At 40.5% G+C, this 19,838-nt stretch overlaps 1 protein-coding gene across 1 annotated transcript in view; it reads left to right on the top strand.

Moving 5' to 3' along the window:
- pcca (propionyl-CoA carboxylase subunit alpha) overlaps positions 1-19,838 on the top strand; it is a 378,154-nt gene that overhangs the window by 161,457 nt on the left and 196,859 nt on the right. Inside the window, exons 12-14 of the mRNA XM_043691289.2 lie at positions 502-652; positions 11,574-11,717; positions 12,232-12,306. Coding sequence (XP_043547224.1) covers positions 502-652; positions 11,574-11,717; positions 12,232-12,306 — 370 coding nt within the window. The remainder of the gene's footprint in view (positions 1-501; positions 653-11,573; positions 11,718-12,231; positions 12,307-19,838) is intronic.

Genomic DNA, 19,838 nt, shown 5'->3' with positions numbered 1-19,838 from the left:
GGATTGACTGCCTACAGGTTGTGTACTTTTTGAGCAAAATAAAATTTATCTGGAAATACAATTCTGCAAATGCACATTCACCCCATTGACTTATATGTGTGTGTGCGCATGTGAGGGAGAGAGAGAGAGTGTGTGACAGAATGAATATGTGCCTGTTAGTGTTTGTGCATGCTTGGTAGAGTGTGTGTGTGAATGTGATGCAGTATAAGCCAGTGAAGGATGTGCACATGGGTCTGAGTGTGAGGGGTGTATGTGTGTGTGTCAGAGAGGGTCTGCGTGAGTGTGAGAGTATGCAAGGGTATGTGTGTGTATATGTGCTTGTGTGTATGAGAGAGTGTCTAGTATAGTGGAGTTATCTGTGCATGTGACAGCAATAAATCTAACTCAAACTCAAACTCAGTCTCTTGAATAGAACTTGAATCCACACCTTTCAGAGGTGAATTTACATGGTTGATGGCTTAGTTGGCACTGCTAATTTTTTTTGGCTTTCTTTTAATGCAGCACTTTTCTGGACCCAGAAACTCGAAGGGCTATGGGAGAACAAGCAGTGGCATTAGCCAAAGCTGTCAATTATTCCTCCGCTGGTACAGTGGAATTCCTTGTGGATTCTAAGAAGAACTTCTATTTCTTAGAAATGAATACTCGCCTTCAGGTACAGAAAGGCCTTGTCTTATTTCCTTTTTAAACTGATTGGGAAAATGAGACCTAGATAGAGTTTGTGGCAAGGTTATGCTAGGTTTGAGCAATGTAAAAAGGAAAAAACCTTTTCCAATTAGATAATTTTACAAGGTCTAAGAGGATACAAATTTAAGGTTTTGGCTGAGAGGTGCTGGGAGGGTGGCTGCGGGGATATGAGGCAGAGTCTTTTTGTGTAGTGAGTGGTGATGCCTTAGGCCTTGCAGAATGGTGGAATCAGAGACCATCAATGATATCAAAAAGAAATTTGATAGGTACTTGAAGGTATTAAACTTGCAGGGTCTTTGAGGAGAAATGGAATGTCTGGATTATCACAAAGACAACTGGCATGGATCCAGTTATGGCATAGAGGACTCTGCAAGTATTTTGAACTCAGTGGGGAATTTAAGTGTATGTTCTTTACCCAGAGAATGTGGAACTCATTGCTGTGGGGAACATTTGAGATGAACATCCTACAAGCATATAAGGAGGAGATAGATGAGTACAAAAGAGAAAAACATATTTATTAATGGAGTGAGATGAAGGAGGTTGACAGCAGGCTCATGTCCAACATAAACGCTAGCATAGATCTGTTAGCCTGAGTGGCCTGTTTCTCCACTGTAATGTCTATGTAATTGCTGCTGTAGTTGCTGTGTACACATTGCCCCTTGCTTCAAAGTGACCTTGAGGAGGGGGCAATTAAGTACCACAGAGGGTCCCAGTACGTAGCTAGCCGCAGTGCTTTGATATTTTTCCCACATGGCAGCCAAAATTTCCTTTCAGTTTTTTTGTAACTGGATGCATGCTGTGTTGCACTAAAAATTTATGTTAATGTCAGCAATAAAAAGAAAGCCTTTTGAAAATAATTTTCAAAGCAACAGTCTTTTTACCTCAACTAATGACGCGTTTTATTGAAATAACAAAAATGTGGGTTATGCTTTTAAAATAAAAGAACAATATTTATATAGAAACATGCATTTTGACAATCGTTAGTCTTTACTCTTTTGTGATCTTTTAGTTACAAGAAAAGGCACTGTCTGGTTGCCTTTTGCAGTTTGATATTAAAATATCTTTCTCAGTATTTTGTTTATCTCTGTTTAAGATTCTCTGCATTGTTTCACAGGAAAGAAAATACTGCATAGAGAGCAAATTTACCAGAATGTTATGAAGGGTAAAATACTTCAGTCATGTGGTGAGATTGGACAAGCTGGCTTTGTTTTTCTTAGAGCTGTGCTGCATATGGGAGGTTTAATGGAGGTGTTCAAAATTCTGAAGGGTACTGATAATTAAATAAGAAGAAACTGTTTCCACTGCCAACAGGGTCATTAAGCAGAGGTTACAGATTTAAGATGATTGACAAGATAACCAGATGAGAATATCTTTTGCGTAGCAATTTGTTGTGTTCTGGAATGCACTACCTGAAAGGTCAATAGGAGCAGATTCAAAAACTTTCAAGAGAGACCTGCAAATACATATTTCTAATTAACCTGTTCAAATGTGTTATGGCATACCTCTGGAACAGGTGGTACTTGACCGCAGAGGTAGGGATACTACAAGTATACCACAAGAGAACTTGAATATATGCTGGGAAAAGGAGAATCTTTGCGTTCAGAAACAATTGGATAGTTTTCTTTCTTTCTAGTTGAGATGCATTTAATAGTAATGTGTGATTGTCATCTTGAAGAGAGTACTTGATTCCGAGTTTTCAAGTAATCTCTTTCCCTTTTCATCTAGTTTAAATATTTCTGTTGAGGTTGAATATTAAATGTGGCAAGCTGTTGCTTTGTGTGTATGTGATGTGGAGAATCTTTGTCAACCACCCAGATTAGATATTTACTGGTGACCCTAAAAAGAGTTGCCCACACACTTCTATGGACTGCACTTATAACAATTTTAACTTTAGAATGCTGATTGAATCAGGATGTTTTTTAATTTTTATCTTAACCTTGCCACTCCTTTGGCAGCAGAATAGGAGGAAATGACTCAATTTATTTTTTTTCCATAACATTCTTTAATATTATTCCCAATTCGCTAAATCAACTAGTAAAGTTGAGACATGGTACTGTGCCAGACTGCAAACCTCACTTGAATTGATATTTAGAAATATTTCTTCATACTGTACAGACTAGGGTCGTATTCTCTGGAAGGTAGAAGATTAAAGGATGATATAAACGATGTGCTTAAAATGACTCAAGAATTTGATAGAGCGAAATTATTTCCTATGGTGGGTGAGTCCAGAATAAGGGGATAGAATCTTAAAATTCGGGCCACAGTTTTCTGTGGTGTTGTCAGGAAGCACTTCTTCACACAAACATTAGTGGAAATCCAGAATTCTGAACTTCACCAGTACTCTCCCAAAATATCTTTGAACGCAAAGTCAATGAATAGATGGGGATTGGAAAGGATTATGGAATGTAGGTGGACAAATGGAGCTGAGGTACACATCAATCACAATCTAATTGATTAGCCAAACATGGTTGACTGCTCACTTATGTTCTAATGCTACGACTTCATTCTGTTCCTTTCTATCTCATTGTGGGAGCTACATTATTTCCTTTCATGGATGTTGGTATGGTCCCCTAGGTGATCAATCATATGCTCCCATTCAGAGCCAGCTCACCTAACCATTTTCATGTTTCCCATTAGAAACATGGTCCAGAAATATGGAGCCAATTTTTGGATATATGCTCCACTCTTCCACCATCAGCACTGGATCTATTAGAAAGGCAGATTAATTGTGAGCTGCATACTCATGTCTGTGTGTACTGATCTTCTTGTGCTCCCATACAAAAACATTGGTCCCTTTAATCACTTTTTTTCCAAGGATTGAGTTAAAAATTGGTGTGATAGCATCCCAGTAAAAAGTGATTGGCAAAAGAACTGAAGGTAATATGAGGAAAATCATGTTTACACAGTGAGTGGTCAAGATCTGGAATTCATTAATGTGATGGAGGCAGATTCAATTATGCCTTTTAAAAGAGGACTGAGTATGCATCAGAAGAGAAAGGAATTACTGGCCTAAGGCAAATGTGAGTAACTGGCTTGGTCTTGCTAAAAGCCAGCCACAGACATGATAAGTTGAAAAGTCTCCTGTGCTGGAACCATTTTATGAATTCCACGGCTCTCTGAGTTTATGTGGTGGCTGCTATCATTGCCATAGCAGGTAAATTAGCCTTTTTGCTACCAATTACATTGACAAATCCTCCTTTATATTCATTATGAAATTTTAATATCTGGGAGTAATTGAATCAAATCAATTTAAGATCAATTGGTACCCCAATTTTCTTTTGTTACCGCGTTCATTCATGGCTTTCATGAAAGGGAAGACATTAGAACACATTGCAGTATATCAAGAAAATGACTTAATTCAGAGCTAACACCCATTCTTTGGCAGCTAGTCTGATCCAACCATTCTGTGTGGAAAGTTAAAAATCACACAACACCAGGTTATAGTCCAACAGGTTCAATTGGAAGCACTAGCTTTCGGAGCGCTGCTCTTTAATCAGGTGGTTGAAGGATGAAGGAGTAGCGCTCTGAAAGCTAGTGCTCCCACTGTATGCAGTGGGAGATCAACCATGGAGAGTCTTGGCTTTGTACACTGGTAGGTGTTAATTATCCATTAAAAACTCTTGAACCCAACTTCTAGGCTGGCACTCCAGTGCACTATTGGGGGAGTGCAGCACTGCTGCAGGAGTCTTTCTATTGAGATGTTAAAGCAAGGCCCCATCTGCCCTCTCAAGAGGAATAAGAACCCACTATATTATTTGAATGAGCTAGTGAGTTCTGTCTGATGCCTTGACTGCTATTGACCCCTCCAAAAAAATAGATAAACTGATCATTCTATTACTGCTAGTTGTGGGACTTGCTGTGTGCACATTGGCTGTTGTGATTCCTTCATTAAACAGTGGCTGAACTTCAAATATTTGTAAAGCACTTCAGAAAATACTGATGTTGATGAAGGTGTTATGGAATTGCAAGCCTTTCTATTCCTTTAATGCATTTAACTAAATTATTGACTGGTTGAAAGTGAGAGCCTGTGTCCCAGTAATCACCTTGTCAAACATGTTGTGAATTGTTTCACCATCTCTCACCTTGTCAAGTATCTGGAAAGCTTGAGTTGCAAAACATCATTCTGTAGATGTCTTACTTGAAGATTTATAGAAGACATTTGGGTGGGTATATGGATAAGAACACTTTAGAGGAATATGGACCATAGGCTGGCAAATGGGACTACATTAGTTTAGGATACCTGGTCAGCATGGAGGGGTAGACTTAAGGGCCTGTTTCTATGCTGTACATCTCTGTGACTCTGTTTTAAAGCTGTAGGAGATCCAAAGCCAATCAATGACAGAGGAGGTGGTTCTTTACTGAACCCCCCTCCACCCCATGAATTTCAAGAAGCTACATTTATGGGGAAATACGAACTGCTAATTTTCTGAATTACTTGAGAATCCCTTTGTAAACATCTCAGGTGACCTTTCCTCTTTTTTTGTTACCTTCTGGTCAGTGAGCTACTGCAGGTAAATCTACCACGCTGGGCACTGCAGATGAGCTTGATATTCTTCTCCTTCAAATGTTAAATACACACACTTTCAGCAGGGGCACTGGATCACGATCAAGAGCTGAAACCTGGGCCAGTTTCTGTCCTTTGATATGCATGGCTCCAAAATCACAGCAGGCAACTGTACCAGTGAGCTGAGTCACTGTGAATTATTCTGAAGACTTTGTGTAGCAATCTCATAACCAGTAAGTTTTTTTTTGGAAAGATTCCTCTTATAGTCCCATTCCTGGTCCTGATTGCTTTTTCTTCTAAAACATTCTTTATTTGACCAGCTCAGACCAACTGGGGAAAGGTGGTCAGTTCAACTTGTCATCACCTACAGTAAATAGAGAGACTAGTGACAGTCTTGTGCAGTGTTTTTGCAACAGAATGAAAATATACATTGGGACAGTTCAGCTGCTCATTGCTAAAGGATAGAAAAATGGTTTTCTGCAATTAATATATACAAAATTCAGAAGACAGAGAAGACAGTTTTGTCATAGTTCAAGTTTGGGCTGAAAGTGAGTGCCATTGACTAATAAATAAACTCCAGTTTAAAGAATAACATCCTTCTTCTGCAGTCCCATTGGCCAGATTTGCACTATACAAACTGTTTGCTCTTTTAAGTAATGACTTTTATTAGAAAAATGTCAAAGTGTCAGTTAATTATGAAGAAAATTTCCTTGGATTAGAAGCTTCACTGAGTTAATTGCACCATCTGCTCTGTAGATAGTGAACTGGTCTCTGCTGAAATTACCCAGTAAACAAGTGTCTGGTAGTATTTTGCAAGACATTGGGGTTTAATCTGGATGTCAACACATTTATTTATATCCAGAAAACCTTCAACTAATTTTATTTGTAAAGTGTTTTTGAAATGCAGCCGTCCAACTTACATAGTTTCAAATGATAAGACAAAATATTTGTTGTCCTCCCTTCTCACCTATCCTCATCTTCCAATCCTGACTGAGGTCAGAAACCTAGACTAGCCAGTGGATGCATTCAGACTGGGTATTCCCTTAACAGCATCATGCAAAGCTGTTAGCAGCAATTTGCTGATAACACAGTGACTCCATTTGTTGAGCCCAGCTATTGTGCATGCTAAGCACTATACAGCATCATCTGGAGGGAGAAAGCCTGAAGGATCCATCTGCTCATTTCTGTTGCACAGGGTTGATGTAAGATTATATTAATCTGGTTGCTCTTTGGAACAGGTTAGGGAAAGTAGGCAAATGGATGATACTTGGAATAAACTGTTAGGAAACCACAAACCACTTCAGAAAATATAGTGTTAAAGAACAGACTTCTAATCAGATGAGAACAGCATCTTGATGCTAGTTGTGATAACATAGCTATGCTTTTTGTATGTGTGTGTCTAAATTTTAGGATTTTTGTGGAGTGACAACGTTTGTCTCTTGGTAGTGTGTATGTTTCTGTATGTCTGTATAACTGTGTGTGTATATCTGTCAGAATGTGACTGTGTAAATGCCTATCTGTGTAGTGGTGCTCATGGCAGGTTCTGTATGTGCATATATCTGTGCATATTGTCCATGTTTGATACATATGTTTGACAGCATGTGTCTGTACATGAAGATGTGTGAAGATGTGTATGTCTATATGCTGTATGTTGGTGTTTGATCTGTGTGTGGGTACGGTGTATGTCTGTATGTATTTGTGTTAGTTTCTGTGTCTGCATTGCAGGAGTGTGATTCTGTGTGTGCATTTGTTTGTGTGTCTGGATTGCATGTTTGTGTGCTTATATGTCTGGATTGTGTTTGTATATCTAGATCATTCATATACCTGGATTGCTTGTGTGTTTGATTATCTAAATCATGCTTGTGTGGTTTTTGTGTCTGGGCTGTATGTGTATCTGTGCTTGTGTGTCTGGGATTCAGCATGTGGGTACTTATGGGACTATAGCTGCATATTACAGTAACTGCTAAGGAATAATGAACTGACTTTCTGCAGACTTTGTGTTTTTTACTTCAGAGAAAAGGACAATTCCTTCCTTTGCAGAGGAGCAATGGTTGTTTGCTATCGCTTCCACACCCACAAGATGTTCAGTGACCTCGGAGCCAATGTTATGACTCACTGGGAAAATGCATTAGAAATTGAGCCTCACTATTCCTGGAGTCATCACAAAAGCTAAAGAATTTATAAAGCATGCAAAGTTCCTCAATTTACCTGGCTTTTAGATACAGGTTGTTAGGAAACATGGACCACTTTCTGTACTGAACAATCTCTGCTATTTATTACAAATAATCAGACTCTAGCCACAGGTAATCAATTATAAACCATCAACATATAATATTACTAATTAAAACTCGAATCCCCTTATAAATTCTCCCTTACATTCATATAGGCAGACAGAATAGATTATGGACAAAGGGGAAAGGTTGGAAGACAGTTCAATAGACTTTGCTGCCAGGTTCTGTTGTTGTTGTTGTTGTCATTGATGTGGTCTTTATGACTCTTCTGCAGTACTTTGCTTCATCCAGTTCCAAGATGATTAAAACAAGTGTCTGACTTTCAGCTAAAAGTCACAGGTTACGACAACTATTACAACAACAAGGAAAACAAATGATTTTATTCATATTTACAATAAGATTTGACTGAAAAGAACAGAGAAACCATTCACCAGCTGGGGAAACAGTGGAGGTGGTTCTGGATGTCTTGAAATGCATAAAAGTGTTTAAACCAAGAACCTGATCAGGTGTACCTTAGAACTCTGTAGAAAGCTAGGGAAGTGATAGCTGGCCCCCTTGCTGAGATATTTGTATCACTGATGGTCACAGGAGAGGTGCCTGGAGGTTGGCTAACGTGGTGCCACTATTTAGGAAAGGTGGTAAGGACAAGCCAGGGAACTATAGACCAGTGAGCCTGATGTCGGTGGTGGAGGGAATCCTGAGAGATAGGATTTACATGTATTTGGAAAGGCAAGGACTAATTAGGGATAGTCAACATGGCTTTGTGTGAGGGAAATCATGTCTCACAAACTTGATTGAATTTTTTAAAGAAGTAACAAAGAGGATTGATGAGGGCAGAGTGGTGGACGTGATCTATATGGACTTCAGTAAGGTGTTCGACAAGGTTCCCCATGGGAGACTGATTAGCAAGGCTAGATCTCATGGAATATAGGGAGAACTAGCCATTTGTATATAGAACTGGTAAAAAAGTAGAAGACAGAGGGTGGTGGTGGAGGGTTGATTTTCAGACTGGAGGCCTGTGACCAGTGGAGTGCCACAAGGATCAGTGCTGAGTCCGCTACTTTTTGTCATTTATATAAATGATTTGGATGGGAACATAGGAGGTATATTTAGTAAGTTTGCAGATGACACCAAAATTGGTGGTGTAGTGGACAGCGAAGAAGGTTATCTTTAATTACAACAGGATCTTGATCAGAATGGCCAATGGGCTGACGAGTGGCAGATGGAGTTTAATTTAGATAAATGCGAGATGCTGCATTTTGGGAAAGCAAATCTTAGCAGGAATTATACACTTAATGGTAACTTCCTAGGGAGTGTTGCTGAAGTTTGGAGTGAAGGTTCATAGCTCCTTGAAAGTAGAATTGCAGGTAGATAGGATAGCGAAGAAGGTGTTTGGTATGCTTTCTTTTATTGGTCAGAGCATTGAGTACAGGAGTTGGGAGGTCATGTTGCGGCTGTACAGGACATTGGTTAGGCCACTTTTGGAATATTGTGTGCAATTCTGGTCTCCTTCCTATTGGGAGGATGTTGTGAAACTTGAAATGGTTAAGAAAAGATTTACAAGGATGTTGCCAGGGTTGGAGGATTTGAGCTAAAGGGAAAGGCTGCATAGACTGGGGCTGTTTTCCCTGGAGCGTGGAGGCTGAGGGGTGACTTTATTGAGGTTTATAAAATCACAAGGGGCATGGATAGGATAAATATGTGGGGGAGTCCAGAACTAGAGGGTGTAGGTTGAGGGTGAGAGGGGAAAGATATAAAAGAGACCTAAGGGGCAACTTTTTCACGCAGAGGGTGGTACGTGTATGGAATGAGCTGCCAGAGGAAGTGGTGGAGGCTAGTACAATTGCAACATTTAAAAGGCACCTGGATGGGTATATGAATAGGAAGGTTTAGAGGGATATGGGCTCGGTGCTGGCAGATGGGACTAGATTGGGTTGGGATATTTGGTCGACATGGACAAGTTGGATTGAAGGGTCTGTTTCCATGCTGTACATCTCTGTGACTCTATGTGCAAACCTGTGTGTTCGGATACCCTCTCTATGAGTTTGTGTGTTTGGACTTTATGTGTACCTGACGCATGTGCTTGTGTGTCTGGATTGTCTGTGCACGTGCCTGGATTGTGTGTGTGTGATTGTGTGCCTGGGATTACCTGTGTGCTTATGTGTGTTGAGATTTTGCGTGTTTTTGTGTGTCTGAAGTGCCTCTCTATGGATGGATGATGTGTGCACGCATATGTTTGGCTTGTCATGCTGCACTGTGATAAAGCACTAAAAATTGAACCCTGCTAATCCTGGAGTCATTCTGGAGTCATTTTAACAAGATCCTAGACTTGCACAATTTGCCTCATTTTCAGACCCAGGTTGACAGAAAGAATGGACCAGGTTTCTGTAGTTAACAAGAGTAATTATTTATTACAAGTAATTAGACTTCAGCTACAAGCAAACATGTATGAATTGTTGGCATATAACTCTACTAGTTAAAATTTTAAGCCCTTTATAAACTTGCCATCTTCACATACAGACAGGAAACAAATTGTTGGCATTAGAGGCAGTGGGAAAAATTGGGAAAACAGTTTGGTAGTCCCTGTTCATAGGATTTGCTGAGATAATTCTTCTGCTGATCGGAATGCTGCTTCTTTATTCTTCCTTCTCCGGATTCTTTCACATGTTTGCAGAAGGCACAAGGTGACTGGTTCACCCTAACTAAAGGTCTCTGATTTATTAATTAAAAGTCACAGCTTACAACAACTGCTGAAGGAAAAATAAACTATTAGTTTCTTTAGACTTTTATTTTTTTCTCTCTGCAGAAAGCCTAGAGAGTTTCTGAGCTGTTGAAATCTGTGCTTCTCATTGTTTTTGGCCTAAGCTGTTCACCCACCTGGGAACCAATTGCATAGTTGCTGATAGGTAGAAGAACTTTGTCATCAATGACTGGTCACTAATCCATAGACCATTCGGTACTCATTGCCAGCTGACTCTCCATTTGGACAAGCCCTTGGATCCAGCCTGTCTGTTGCTACTACTATTCCTGCTTCAATAGCAAATTATCAGTAGTAGTTACAATGATGTCAGGTTACTTGCTTTCAAAAACTGCAATAATCCTTGGCTTTTATAACTTTTTTCCCCCATTCCGTCTACAAGCAAAAATACTGAAAAATAACAAGATACGTTCTTTGCAGCCTGGATTGCAAGTGTGCAATATAGTTGTGTCAATGAATTCTTATGTGTAAATATGCATTTTTGTTTGTGTGTTATGTGCACTTGTAAGTTTGCATTATGTTTGTATGTGCTGGTATGTCTGCAATTTGTGTGTATTCCTGCAAGTGTGTGTGTGTGTGTGTGTAAATCTGCGAAAGTGTATGCGTACATGCACGTGTGTCTGGGATTGTGTGTTTGTACTTGTGCACTTGTGTGTCTGGGATTGTGTGTTTGTGTGTGGGTGCTTGTGTTTCTGTGATTGCATGTGCACGCCTGTGTGTCTGGAATTGTGTGCACGCAAATTTTTATGTGTCTCGGATTGTGTGTGTGAGAGTGCGTGCATGTTTGTGTCTGGGATTGTGTATATAATGCTTTTGTGTCTGGAATATGTGCATGTGTCTGCATATGTCTGTTTGAGTGTCTGTGTTTATTTGTGTGTATTTGTGCTTTATGTGCAAGTATGTGCAAGTATCTGCTTCTTGTTTTTTACATGTGTGCCCAGGTTGTGTGTGTAAGTGTATTTTTGTGTCTGGACTCTTTGTTTTCATGTGTCTAGCTTGCATGGGTGTGCTAATGTTGTTTGTGTATATGCTTCTGAGTCCAGATTGTGTCAGTTTGTGATAGTGTCTCTGGATTGTGTTTGCGTGTGTCTGTTCTCTTGTGTCTTTGAGGTTTCCGTATTACATGTGTGTTTGCCTTTATCTGGATTGTGCATGAATGGAGAGTGAGAGAGACATGGTGAGAATAATATCTGTTTTTGAGCAGGTGTGGGTGTTTGTCCATATTTTTAATTTTCTGTTTTTGGGTAAAGCCTCTCTTTGTTGTTAGTGAACTGAAAAGCACCGGTTGAAGCGACAGTCTTGCCCTTGGCTAGTGAGCTCGTGCATGTTCCCACTTTGTGTCGTTGTTTATCTTTCATTGTTTTTCCTTGACGACTATTTCTTTGTGACCTTGCAGGTTGAGCATCCTGTCACCGAATGTATTACTGGCCTGGACCTAGTCCAAGAAATGATTCGCGTTGCCAAGGGTTACCAACTTTGTCACAAGCAAGCTGATATTCCCATCAATGGTTGGGCCATTGAATGCAGGGTTTATGCAGAGGTAAAGTTTAGTTGGCTTTACAGTTCATAAGAAATACCATCTGATGGATTTAGAGATAGGGTAGCTTTGATTGACAATTAAATTGAAATTCATAATTAGTAAACATACTTTTGATAGGACTAATGTATAGGATAATGTATATTGCACAATCACTCCCCTTCCCCCAGTTTCCTCAAACTTTAGTTCTTTTCCTTCCATAAAATGATTCTCCTTTAATTACCTATAACATCCTGAAGGCTTTGTTCTGTTACTTTCTCTGTCGTCTTTAAAGCACACTAACAATTTTGTAATTTGTTATGCAAATGAGGAAACCTTCCTGAATGGGAGAGGTGTTTATTGGTCATTTGCTCTGTGGTTAAAAAAAAGTGGAGAGAAAAGACTCCAAATGTAATTTCATGTCTTCAGTAATCCAAAATAGCCTGGTCAATGGGGTTGATTGTATGAACAGTTAACACTACTTCCTGTGTTTTATCCTACAGTTAATGCTTCCTCTTGTTTGAACCTCTTTCTCTAGGATCCTTACAGATCTTTTGGGTTGCCTTCGATTGGCCGTCTCTCTCAGTATAAAGAGCCTCTACACATGCCCAATGTAAGTTTGCTGAGTACTGTGTTGTTTAGGGTGTAGGTTTGCTCGCTGAGCTGTAGGTTTGATATCCAGACGTTTCATTACCTGGCTAGGTAACATCATCAGTGGCGACCTCCAAGTGAAGCGAAGCTGTTGTCTCCTACTTTCTATTTATATCCTTCTCCTGGATGGGGTTCCTGGGGTTTGTGGTGATGTCATTTCCTGTTTGTTTTCTGAGGGGTTGATAGATGGCATCTAGATCTATGTGTTTGGTTATGGCGCTGTGGTTGGAGTGCCAGGCCTCTAGGAATTCTCTGGCATGCCTTTGCTTAGCCTGTCCCAGGATAGATGTGTTGTCCCAGTCGAAATGGTGGCATTTTTCATCCGTGTGTAGGGCTACGAGGGAGAGAGGGTCGTGTCTTTTTGTGGCTAGCTGGTGTTCGTGTATCCTGGTGGCTAACTTTCTTCCTGTTTGTCAATGTAGTGTTTGTGGCAGTCCTTGCATGGAATTTTGTAGATGACGTTGGTTTTGTCCATGGGATGTACTGGGTCTTTTAAGTTTGTTAGTTTTTGTTTGAGAGTGTTGGTGGATTTGTGTGCTACTAGGATTCTGAGGAGTCTTAGTAGTCTGGCTGTCATTTCTGAAACTTCTTTGATGTATGGTAAGGTGGTTAGGGTTTCTGGCTGTGTTTGGTCTGCTTGTTGTGGTTTGTTCTTGAGGACTCTGCGGACTGTATTTTTTGAGTATCCATTCTTCTTGAATACAGTGCCACCATTTCGACTGGGACAACACATCTATCCTGGGACAGGCTGAACAAAGGCATGCCAGAGAATTCCTAGAGGCCTGGCACTCCATCCACAATGCCACAACCAAACACATAGATCTAGATGCCATCTATCAACCCCTCAGAAAACAAACGGGAAATGACATCACCACAAACTCCAGGAACCCCATCCAGTAGAAATACATAAATAGAAAGCAGGAGACAACAGCTTCGCTTCACTTGGCTGTTGCCACTGATGGTGTTACCTAGCCAGGTAATTAAATGTCTGGATATCAAACCTCCAGCTCAGTGAGCAAACCTACGCCCTAAAGCTCAACCTGAGCTACAAACCTTCACAAACCTTGCAAAAAATTGTGTTGTTTGCTGAATGGCTTTTGATGAAAGCCCAAATTATCAACGTTTATTCAAATACAATCAGTACTGACTTAACAGGGCAATGAATGCACAAAGCATTAGACATAAGATGGATGAGCTTGAGGCTCTTTTGGAAATTGGCAGATACGATATTGTGGGGATAACTGAGACGTGGCTTCAAGTGGACAGGGCCTGGGAAATGAATATTCAAGGATACACGTGTTATCGTAAGGACAGACTGACGGGCAGAAGGGGTGGGGTGGCCTTATTGGTAAGGGACGATATTCAGTCCCTTGCACGGGGGGACCTAGAGTCAGGAGATGTAGAGTCAGTGTGGATAGAGTTTTGAAATACTAAGGGTAAAAAGACCCTCTTGGGAGTCATCTACAGGCCCCCAAACAGTAGTCTGGATGTCGGATGTAAGTTAAATCAGGAGCTGAAATTAGCCTGTCGCAAAGATGTCACTACAGTTGTTATGGGGGATTTTAACATGCAGGTAGACTGGGAGAATCAGGATGGTATTGGGCCACAAGAAAGAGACTTTGTGGAGTGCCTCAGAGATGGATTCTTAGAGCAGCTGGTGCTGGAGCCGACCAGGGAGAAGGCAATTCTGGATCTGGTATTGTATAACGAACCAGAATTGGTGAGAGACCTCGAAGTGAAGGAGCCATTGGGAAGTAGTGACCATAATACAATAAGCTTCAATCTGCAATTTGAGAGGGAGAGGGTACAGTCGGAAGTGACAGTACTTCTGTTAAATAAAGGGAATTATGGAGCTATGAGGGAGGAGCTGGCCAAAGTTCAATGGTGCAATACCTTAGCAGGGATGACCGTGGAGGAACAATGGCGGATATTTCTGTGTATAATGCAGAAGTTGCAGGATCAGTTCATTCCTAAAAGGAAGAAAGATCCCAGGAGGAGGCATGGGTGGCCGTGGCTGACGAGGGAAGTTAAGAAACATATAAAGTTAAAAGAGAAAAAGTATAACATAGCTAAGATAAGTGGGAAAACTGAGGACTGGGAAGCTTTTAAAGAGCAACAGAGGATTACTAAGAAGGAAATACGCAGAGGAAAAATGAGGTACGAAGGTAAACTGGCCAAGAATATTAAGGAGGATAGTAAAAGCTTTTTTAGGTATGTGAAAGGCAAAAAAATGGTTAGGACAAAAATTGGGCCCTTGAAGACAGAAACAGGGGAATATATTACGGGGAACAAAGAAATGGCAGAGGAATTAAATGGGTACTTCAGATCTGTGTTCACTTGGGAAGACACAAGCAATCTCCCTGAGGTAACAGTGGCTGAAGGACCTGAACTTAAGGGAATTTATATTTGCCAGGATTTGGTGTTGGAGAGACTGTTAGGTCTGAAGGTTGATAAGTCTCCGGGGCCTGATGGTCTGCATCCCAGGGTACTGAAGGAGGTGGCTCAGGAAATCGTGGATGCGTTGGTGATTATTTTCCAGAGTTCAATAGATTCGGGGTCGGTTCCTGAGGATTGGAGGGTGGCTAATGTTATACCACTTTTTAAGAAAGGTGGGCGAGAGAAAGCAGGTAATTATAGACCAGTTAGTCTGACCTCAGTGGTGGGAAAGATGCTGGAGTCTATTATAAAGGATGAAATTACTGCACATCTGGATAGTAGTAACAGGATAGGACAGAGTCAGCATGGATTTATGAAGGGGAAATCATGCTTGACTAATCTTCTTGAATTTTTTGAGGATGTAACTATGAAGTTGGACGAGGGAAATCCAGTAGATGTAGTGTACCTGGACTTTCAGAAAGCTTTTGATAAAGTCCCACACAGGAGGTTAGTGAGTAAAATTAGGGTGCATGGTATTGGGGGCAAAGTACTAGATTGGATTGAAAATTGGTTGGCTAATAGGAAACAAAGGGTAGTGATAAATGGCTCCATTTCGGAATGGCAGGCAGTGACCAGTGGGGTACCGCAGGGATCCGTGCCGGGACCACAGCTTTTTACACTATATGTTAATGATATAGAAGATGGTATCAGCAATAACGTTAGCAAATTTGCTGATGATACAAAGCTGGGTGGCAGGATGAAAAGTGATGAGGATGTTAGGAGATTACAAGGTGACCTGGACAAGTTAGGTGATTAGATTAGATTAGATTAGATTAGATTAGATTACTTTACAGTGTGGAAACAGGCCCTTCAGCCCAACAAGTCCACACCGACCCGCCGAAGCGCAAACCACCCATACCCCTACATTTACCCCTTACCTAACACTACGGACAATTTAGCATGGCCAATTCACCTGACCTGCACATCTTTGGAACTGTGGGAGGAAACCGGAGCACCCGGAGGAAACCCACGCAAACACGGGGAGAATGTGCAAACTCCACACAGTCAGTCGCCTGAGGCGGGAATTGAACCCGGGTCTCTGGCGCTGTGAGGCAGCAGTGCTAACCACTGTGCCACCGTGCCGCCCAAAGGTGAGTGGGCAGATGCATGGCAGATGCAGTTTAATGTGGATAAATGTATGGTTATCCACTTTGGTAGCAAGAACAGGAAGGCAGACTACTACCTCAATGGAATCAATTTATGTAAAGGGGCAGTACAGAGAGATCTGGGTGTTCTTGTACACCAGTCAATGAAGGCAAGCATGCAGCTACAGCAGATAGTGAAGAAGGCTAATAGCATGCTGGCCTTCATAACAAGAGGAATTGAGTATAGAAGCAAAGAGGTGCTTCTGCAGCTGTACAGGGCCCTGGTGAGACCACACCTGGAGTACTGTGTGCAGTTCTGGTCTCCAAATTTGAGAAAAGACATTCTGGCTATTGAGGGAGTGCAGCGTAGGTTCACGAGGTCAATTCCTGGAATGGCAGGATTACCTTACACTGAAAGACTGAAGCGACTGGGCTTGTATACCCTTGAATTTCGAAGATTGAGAGGGGATCTGATTGAGACGTATAAGATTATGAAAGGATTGGACACTCTGGCAGTAGGAAACATATTTCCACTGATGGGTGAGTGCCGAACCAGAGGACACAGCTTAAAAATACGGGGTAGACCATTTAGGACAGAGCTCAGGAGAAACTTCTTCACCCAGAGAGTGGTGGCTGTGTGGAATGCTCTGCCCCAGAGGGCAGTGGAGGCCCAGTCTCTGGATTCATTTAAGAAGAATTTGGATAGAGCTCTCAAAGATAGTGGAATCAAGGATTATGGAGATAAGGCAGGAACAGGATACTGATTAGGAATGATCAGCCATGATTATATTGAATGGCGGTGCAGGCTCGAAGGGCTGAATGGCCTACTCCTGCACCTATTGTCTATTGTCTATTGTCTATTGTCAATGTGAAAGCATTATAAAACCCTTGGTTTATTTGTATGAAATGAAAACCACAGGGGCTGGAAATAATCAACAAGTCTGGCAGCATCTGTGGAGACAAAGTTACCTTTTTGTATTGAATATGACTCTTCTTTATCAGTTGAATACATTCATTTATTTGAATATTGTCATATATTTAATTGAATATATAGAATATAGAACATTACAGCGCAGTACAGGCCCTTCGGCCCTCGATGTTGCATTGACCTGTGAAACTAATATGAAGTCCAGCTAACAATACAGTATTCCATTCTCATCCATATGTCTATCCAATGACATTTGAATGTCCTTAAAATTGGTGAGTCTACTACTGTTGCAGACAGTGTATTCCATGCTCTTACTACTCTCTGAGTAAAGAAACTACCTCTGACCTCTGTCCTATATCTATCACCCCTCAATCTAAAGCTACATCTTCTCATGCTAGCCATCACCCTCTGAGGAAAAAGGCTGTCACTGTCCACCCTATCTAACCCTCTGATTATCTTATATATCTCAATTAAGTCACTTCTCAATCTTCTCTCTAACAAAAACAGCCTCAAGTCCCTCAGCCTTCTCTCCATACCAGACAACATGCTAGTAAATCTGCTCTGAGTTCTTTCCAAAGCTTCCACATCCTGAGGTTGCTGAGGGAGGCGAAAGAGGAAATAGAACTATTTCTATAAAATTTATTAAAGGGAATTTATCACATATATAAACAGAATTTGGAATTCCAAAATGGTCATCCTACTTTAATGATTCCCGTTGTGGTCACTGTAACATTGGCATTAGAACTTAACGATTCTGATCAATTACAACACTGATCTTAATAAATTTCTCCTAATTAGTACAGTATGTTTGTGGAAGCTTTGTTGCAATTTCACATCTGCCAAGTGGACACAGTCTAGCCTAAGTTTTATAATTGCACCCCAAGTGGAAATTGCAGACAGTCACCTTCAAACTTTATAGAGTACCTTTCTGATTAAAAAAAAATGCATTAATGAAAAATGTACAGCAACTGCTTTTCTCAGAGGGATGGCAATGCAGGAAAACTTGCTGTTTGCCACGAGATAAAATCATGTCAAACCTTTTGCCCTTGCAAGTTTTACAATTTGCAGTTTTTTAAAGCATGCAACCTGTTGAAAGTACAAGTGATAATGGACATATTCCACCCCCTACTGTTCTTGTCCCACCAAAGCCTCCTTCATTTAATGTTGCAGCAGGAGCTTTATGTAATAACACTTATGCTTGTAAGACATCAGCATAAAGGAAAAAAAAACAATTAAAATGCCTTGAATGTTATGCTCACTGCTGTTATTTGCTTGTGTGAATGTTGCATGTCAGCTAAATGGAGCAAGGAACAGATAACGTGATTGGGTGCAGGGGAGTGCACACTAAGCTTTGTCTATCATTATTACTGAGAGCAATCAGATTGATGCCAGCGGGATCATAGATGCTGTTGACAGCTGTAATTATGCATCGCCATGGTGATCACTTTTGGCCTGTCATGGAGGCCTATAAGCCCCCTCCCCCTGCAAAGATTTAATCAGATTGTTCTGTCACTTGTCAGGTAGACAAGGCAGACTGGGAGTAGTGCTTAGGGGAGAGGTGAATAGAAAATGAAGGGTGGGGAGATGCCTGAAAGCTTCACGTTGCTTGTCAAGATACCAAAAAGCAGAATTTTTAATTACACTGGAGGCTCTGGAACATTGCTGAACAGATTATGTTGAGTGGAATTTGACATTTGTTCTGCTCATGTGTTATCTTCATTCTGTTCTATATCAATAACGTGACAGTTATTTTTCACATGAGGTAATTTTGACAAGTAGCTAAATGTACAATACGTTTAAGTTTTTCATAACGTGTCGATCATGTTCAGTTTTTTTCACATGTTAAACTGTAGAATTATGGTGACCGGTTGGACTAGATGCAGATTTTTAGTTGTGATGAATGTTGAAGCAATTGTTCCAACAAACAAGCCAATGAAAGTTATTAGTCCTTTTAAATCCTTTATTTATGATGAATGAAAAAATGTTTTTATCCCTTTGATAGTTGTGGGATTCATTGCAAAATTCTCCAGCATCCCTTTCTATTTTTGATTTGTGCCTTACCACTCGTTCTGAGAAGGAAAGAATGGGAAAGTTAGAAGTGTTGGCTTGTCTGTGACAATTGGCCTTGTTTGTTTTGCACCAAAGTCTGTCATTTGGGATCTCTGCTTGATTTTTCTTAAACTTGTAGTTATTCCCAGAGCGAGTATCTCTTGCAAGTTCCAATACTACATTGTTATTACGCCAGTCAGGTCAAAACTGTCGGTGAAAATAGCTTGGCAAGGCACTAAATTTAAACGTTGAACAAAAAAACAAAAAAAACTGTGGATGCTGGCAGTGTGAAACAAAAACAGAAATTGCTGGACAACCTGAAAGTTCTGATGAAGGGTCGCTGAGCTTGAATTGTTAATTCTGCTTTCACTTCACAGATGCTGCTGGACCTCCTGAGCTTCTCCAGCAATTCTGTTTCTGCTACAAAATTTAAATATTAGTCAGGGTATTTTTTAAATTTTAGAATTTAGCAGGAGATATTAACATAAGCCAAGGAGTCACTTGTAACATTTTCATTTTTAAATCAGGTTTTTCATATCTGCTGTGTGATAGCAACTATTGCAGAACACAGTGACAAATAAAATTAAAAATATCAGTAAGTGAGGTGTAAGAAAGGAGCCACTAAACCATGTTGTTTATCCACAATGCAAAGGCTTTCCAATAAAGTTTCAATGATGGAGTCTGTGAAAACTATATTGAATATCAACGTCTAAAGCACAGTGATTTCAACAGGTGGAAACATGTGAGGTTGAATCCATTTGGGTGGAAATTAGAAATTCTAAGAGGAAAAAGTCACTGATAGGCGTAGTCTAAAGGCCACCAAATAATAACATTATATTGGGGGCGGGCAATAAACAAATAACTAATGCCTGTAAAAACGGTATGGCAATTATCATGGGGGATATTAATCTACATGTAAATTGGTCGAACCAGCTTGGTCAGGGTAGCCTTGAGGAGGATTTTGTTGTGTATATCCGTGATAGTTTTCTTGGACAG

This window comes from Chiloscyllium plagiosum, unplaced genomic scaffold (genome assembly GCF_037043375.1).
Source record: "Chiloscyllium plagiosum isolate Xiang-an unplaced genomic scaffold, Cpla_swu_hap1 HiC_scaffold_6, whole genome shotgun sequence".
NCBI lineage: Eukaryota > Metazoa > Chordata > Chondrichthyes > Orectolobiformes > Hemiscylliidae > Chiloscyllium > Chiloscyllium plagiosum.
Note: the sequence above shows the minus strand (reverse complement) of the source record. Positions and strands in the feature narration are given on the sequence as shown.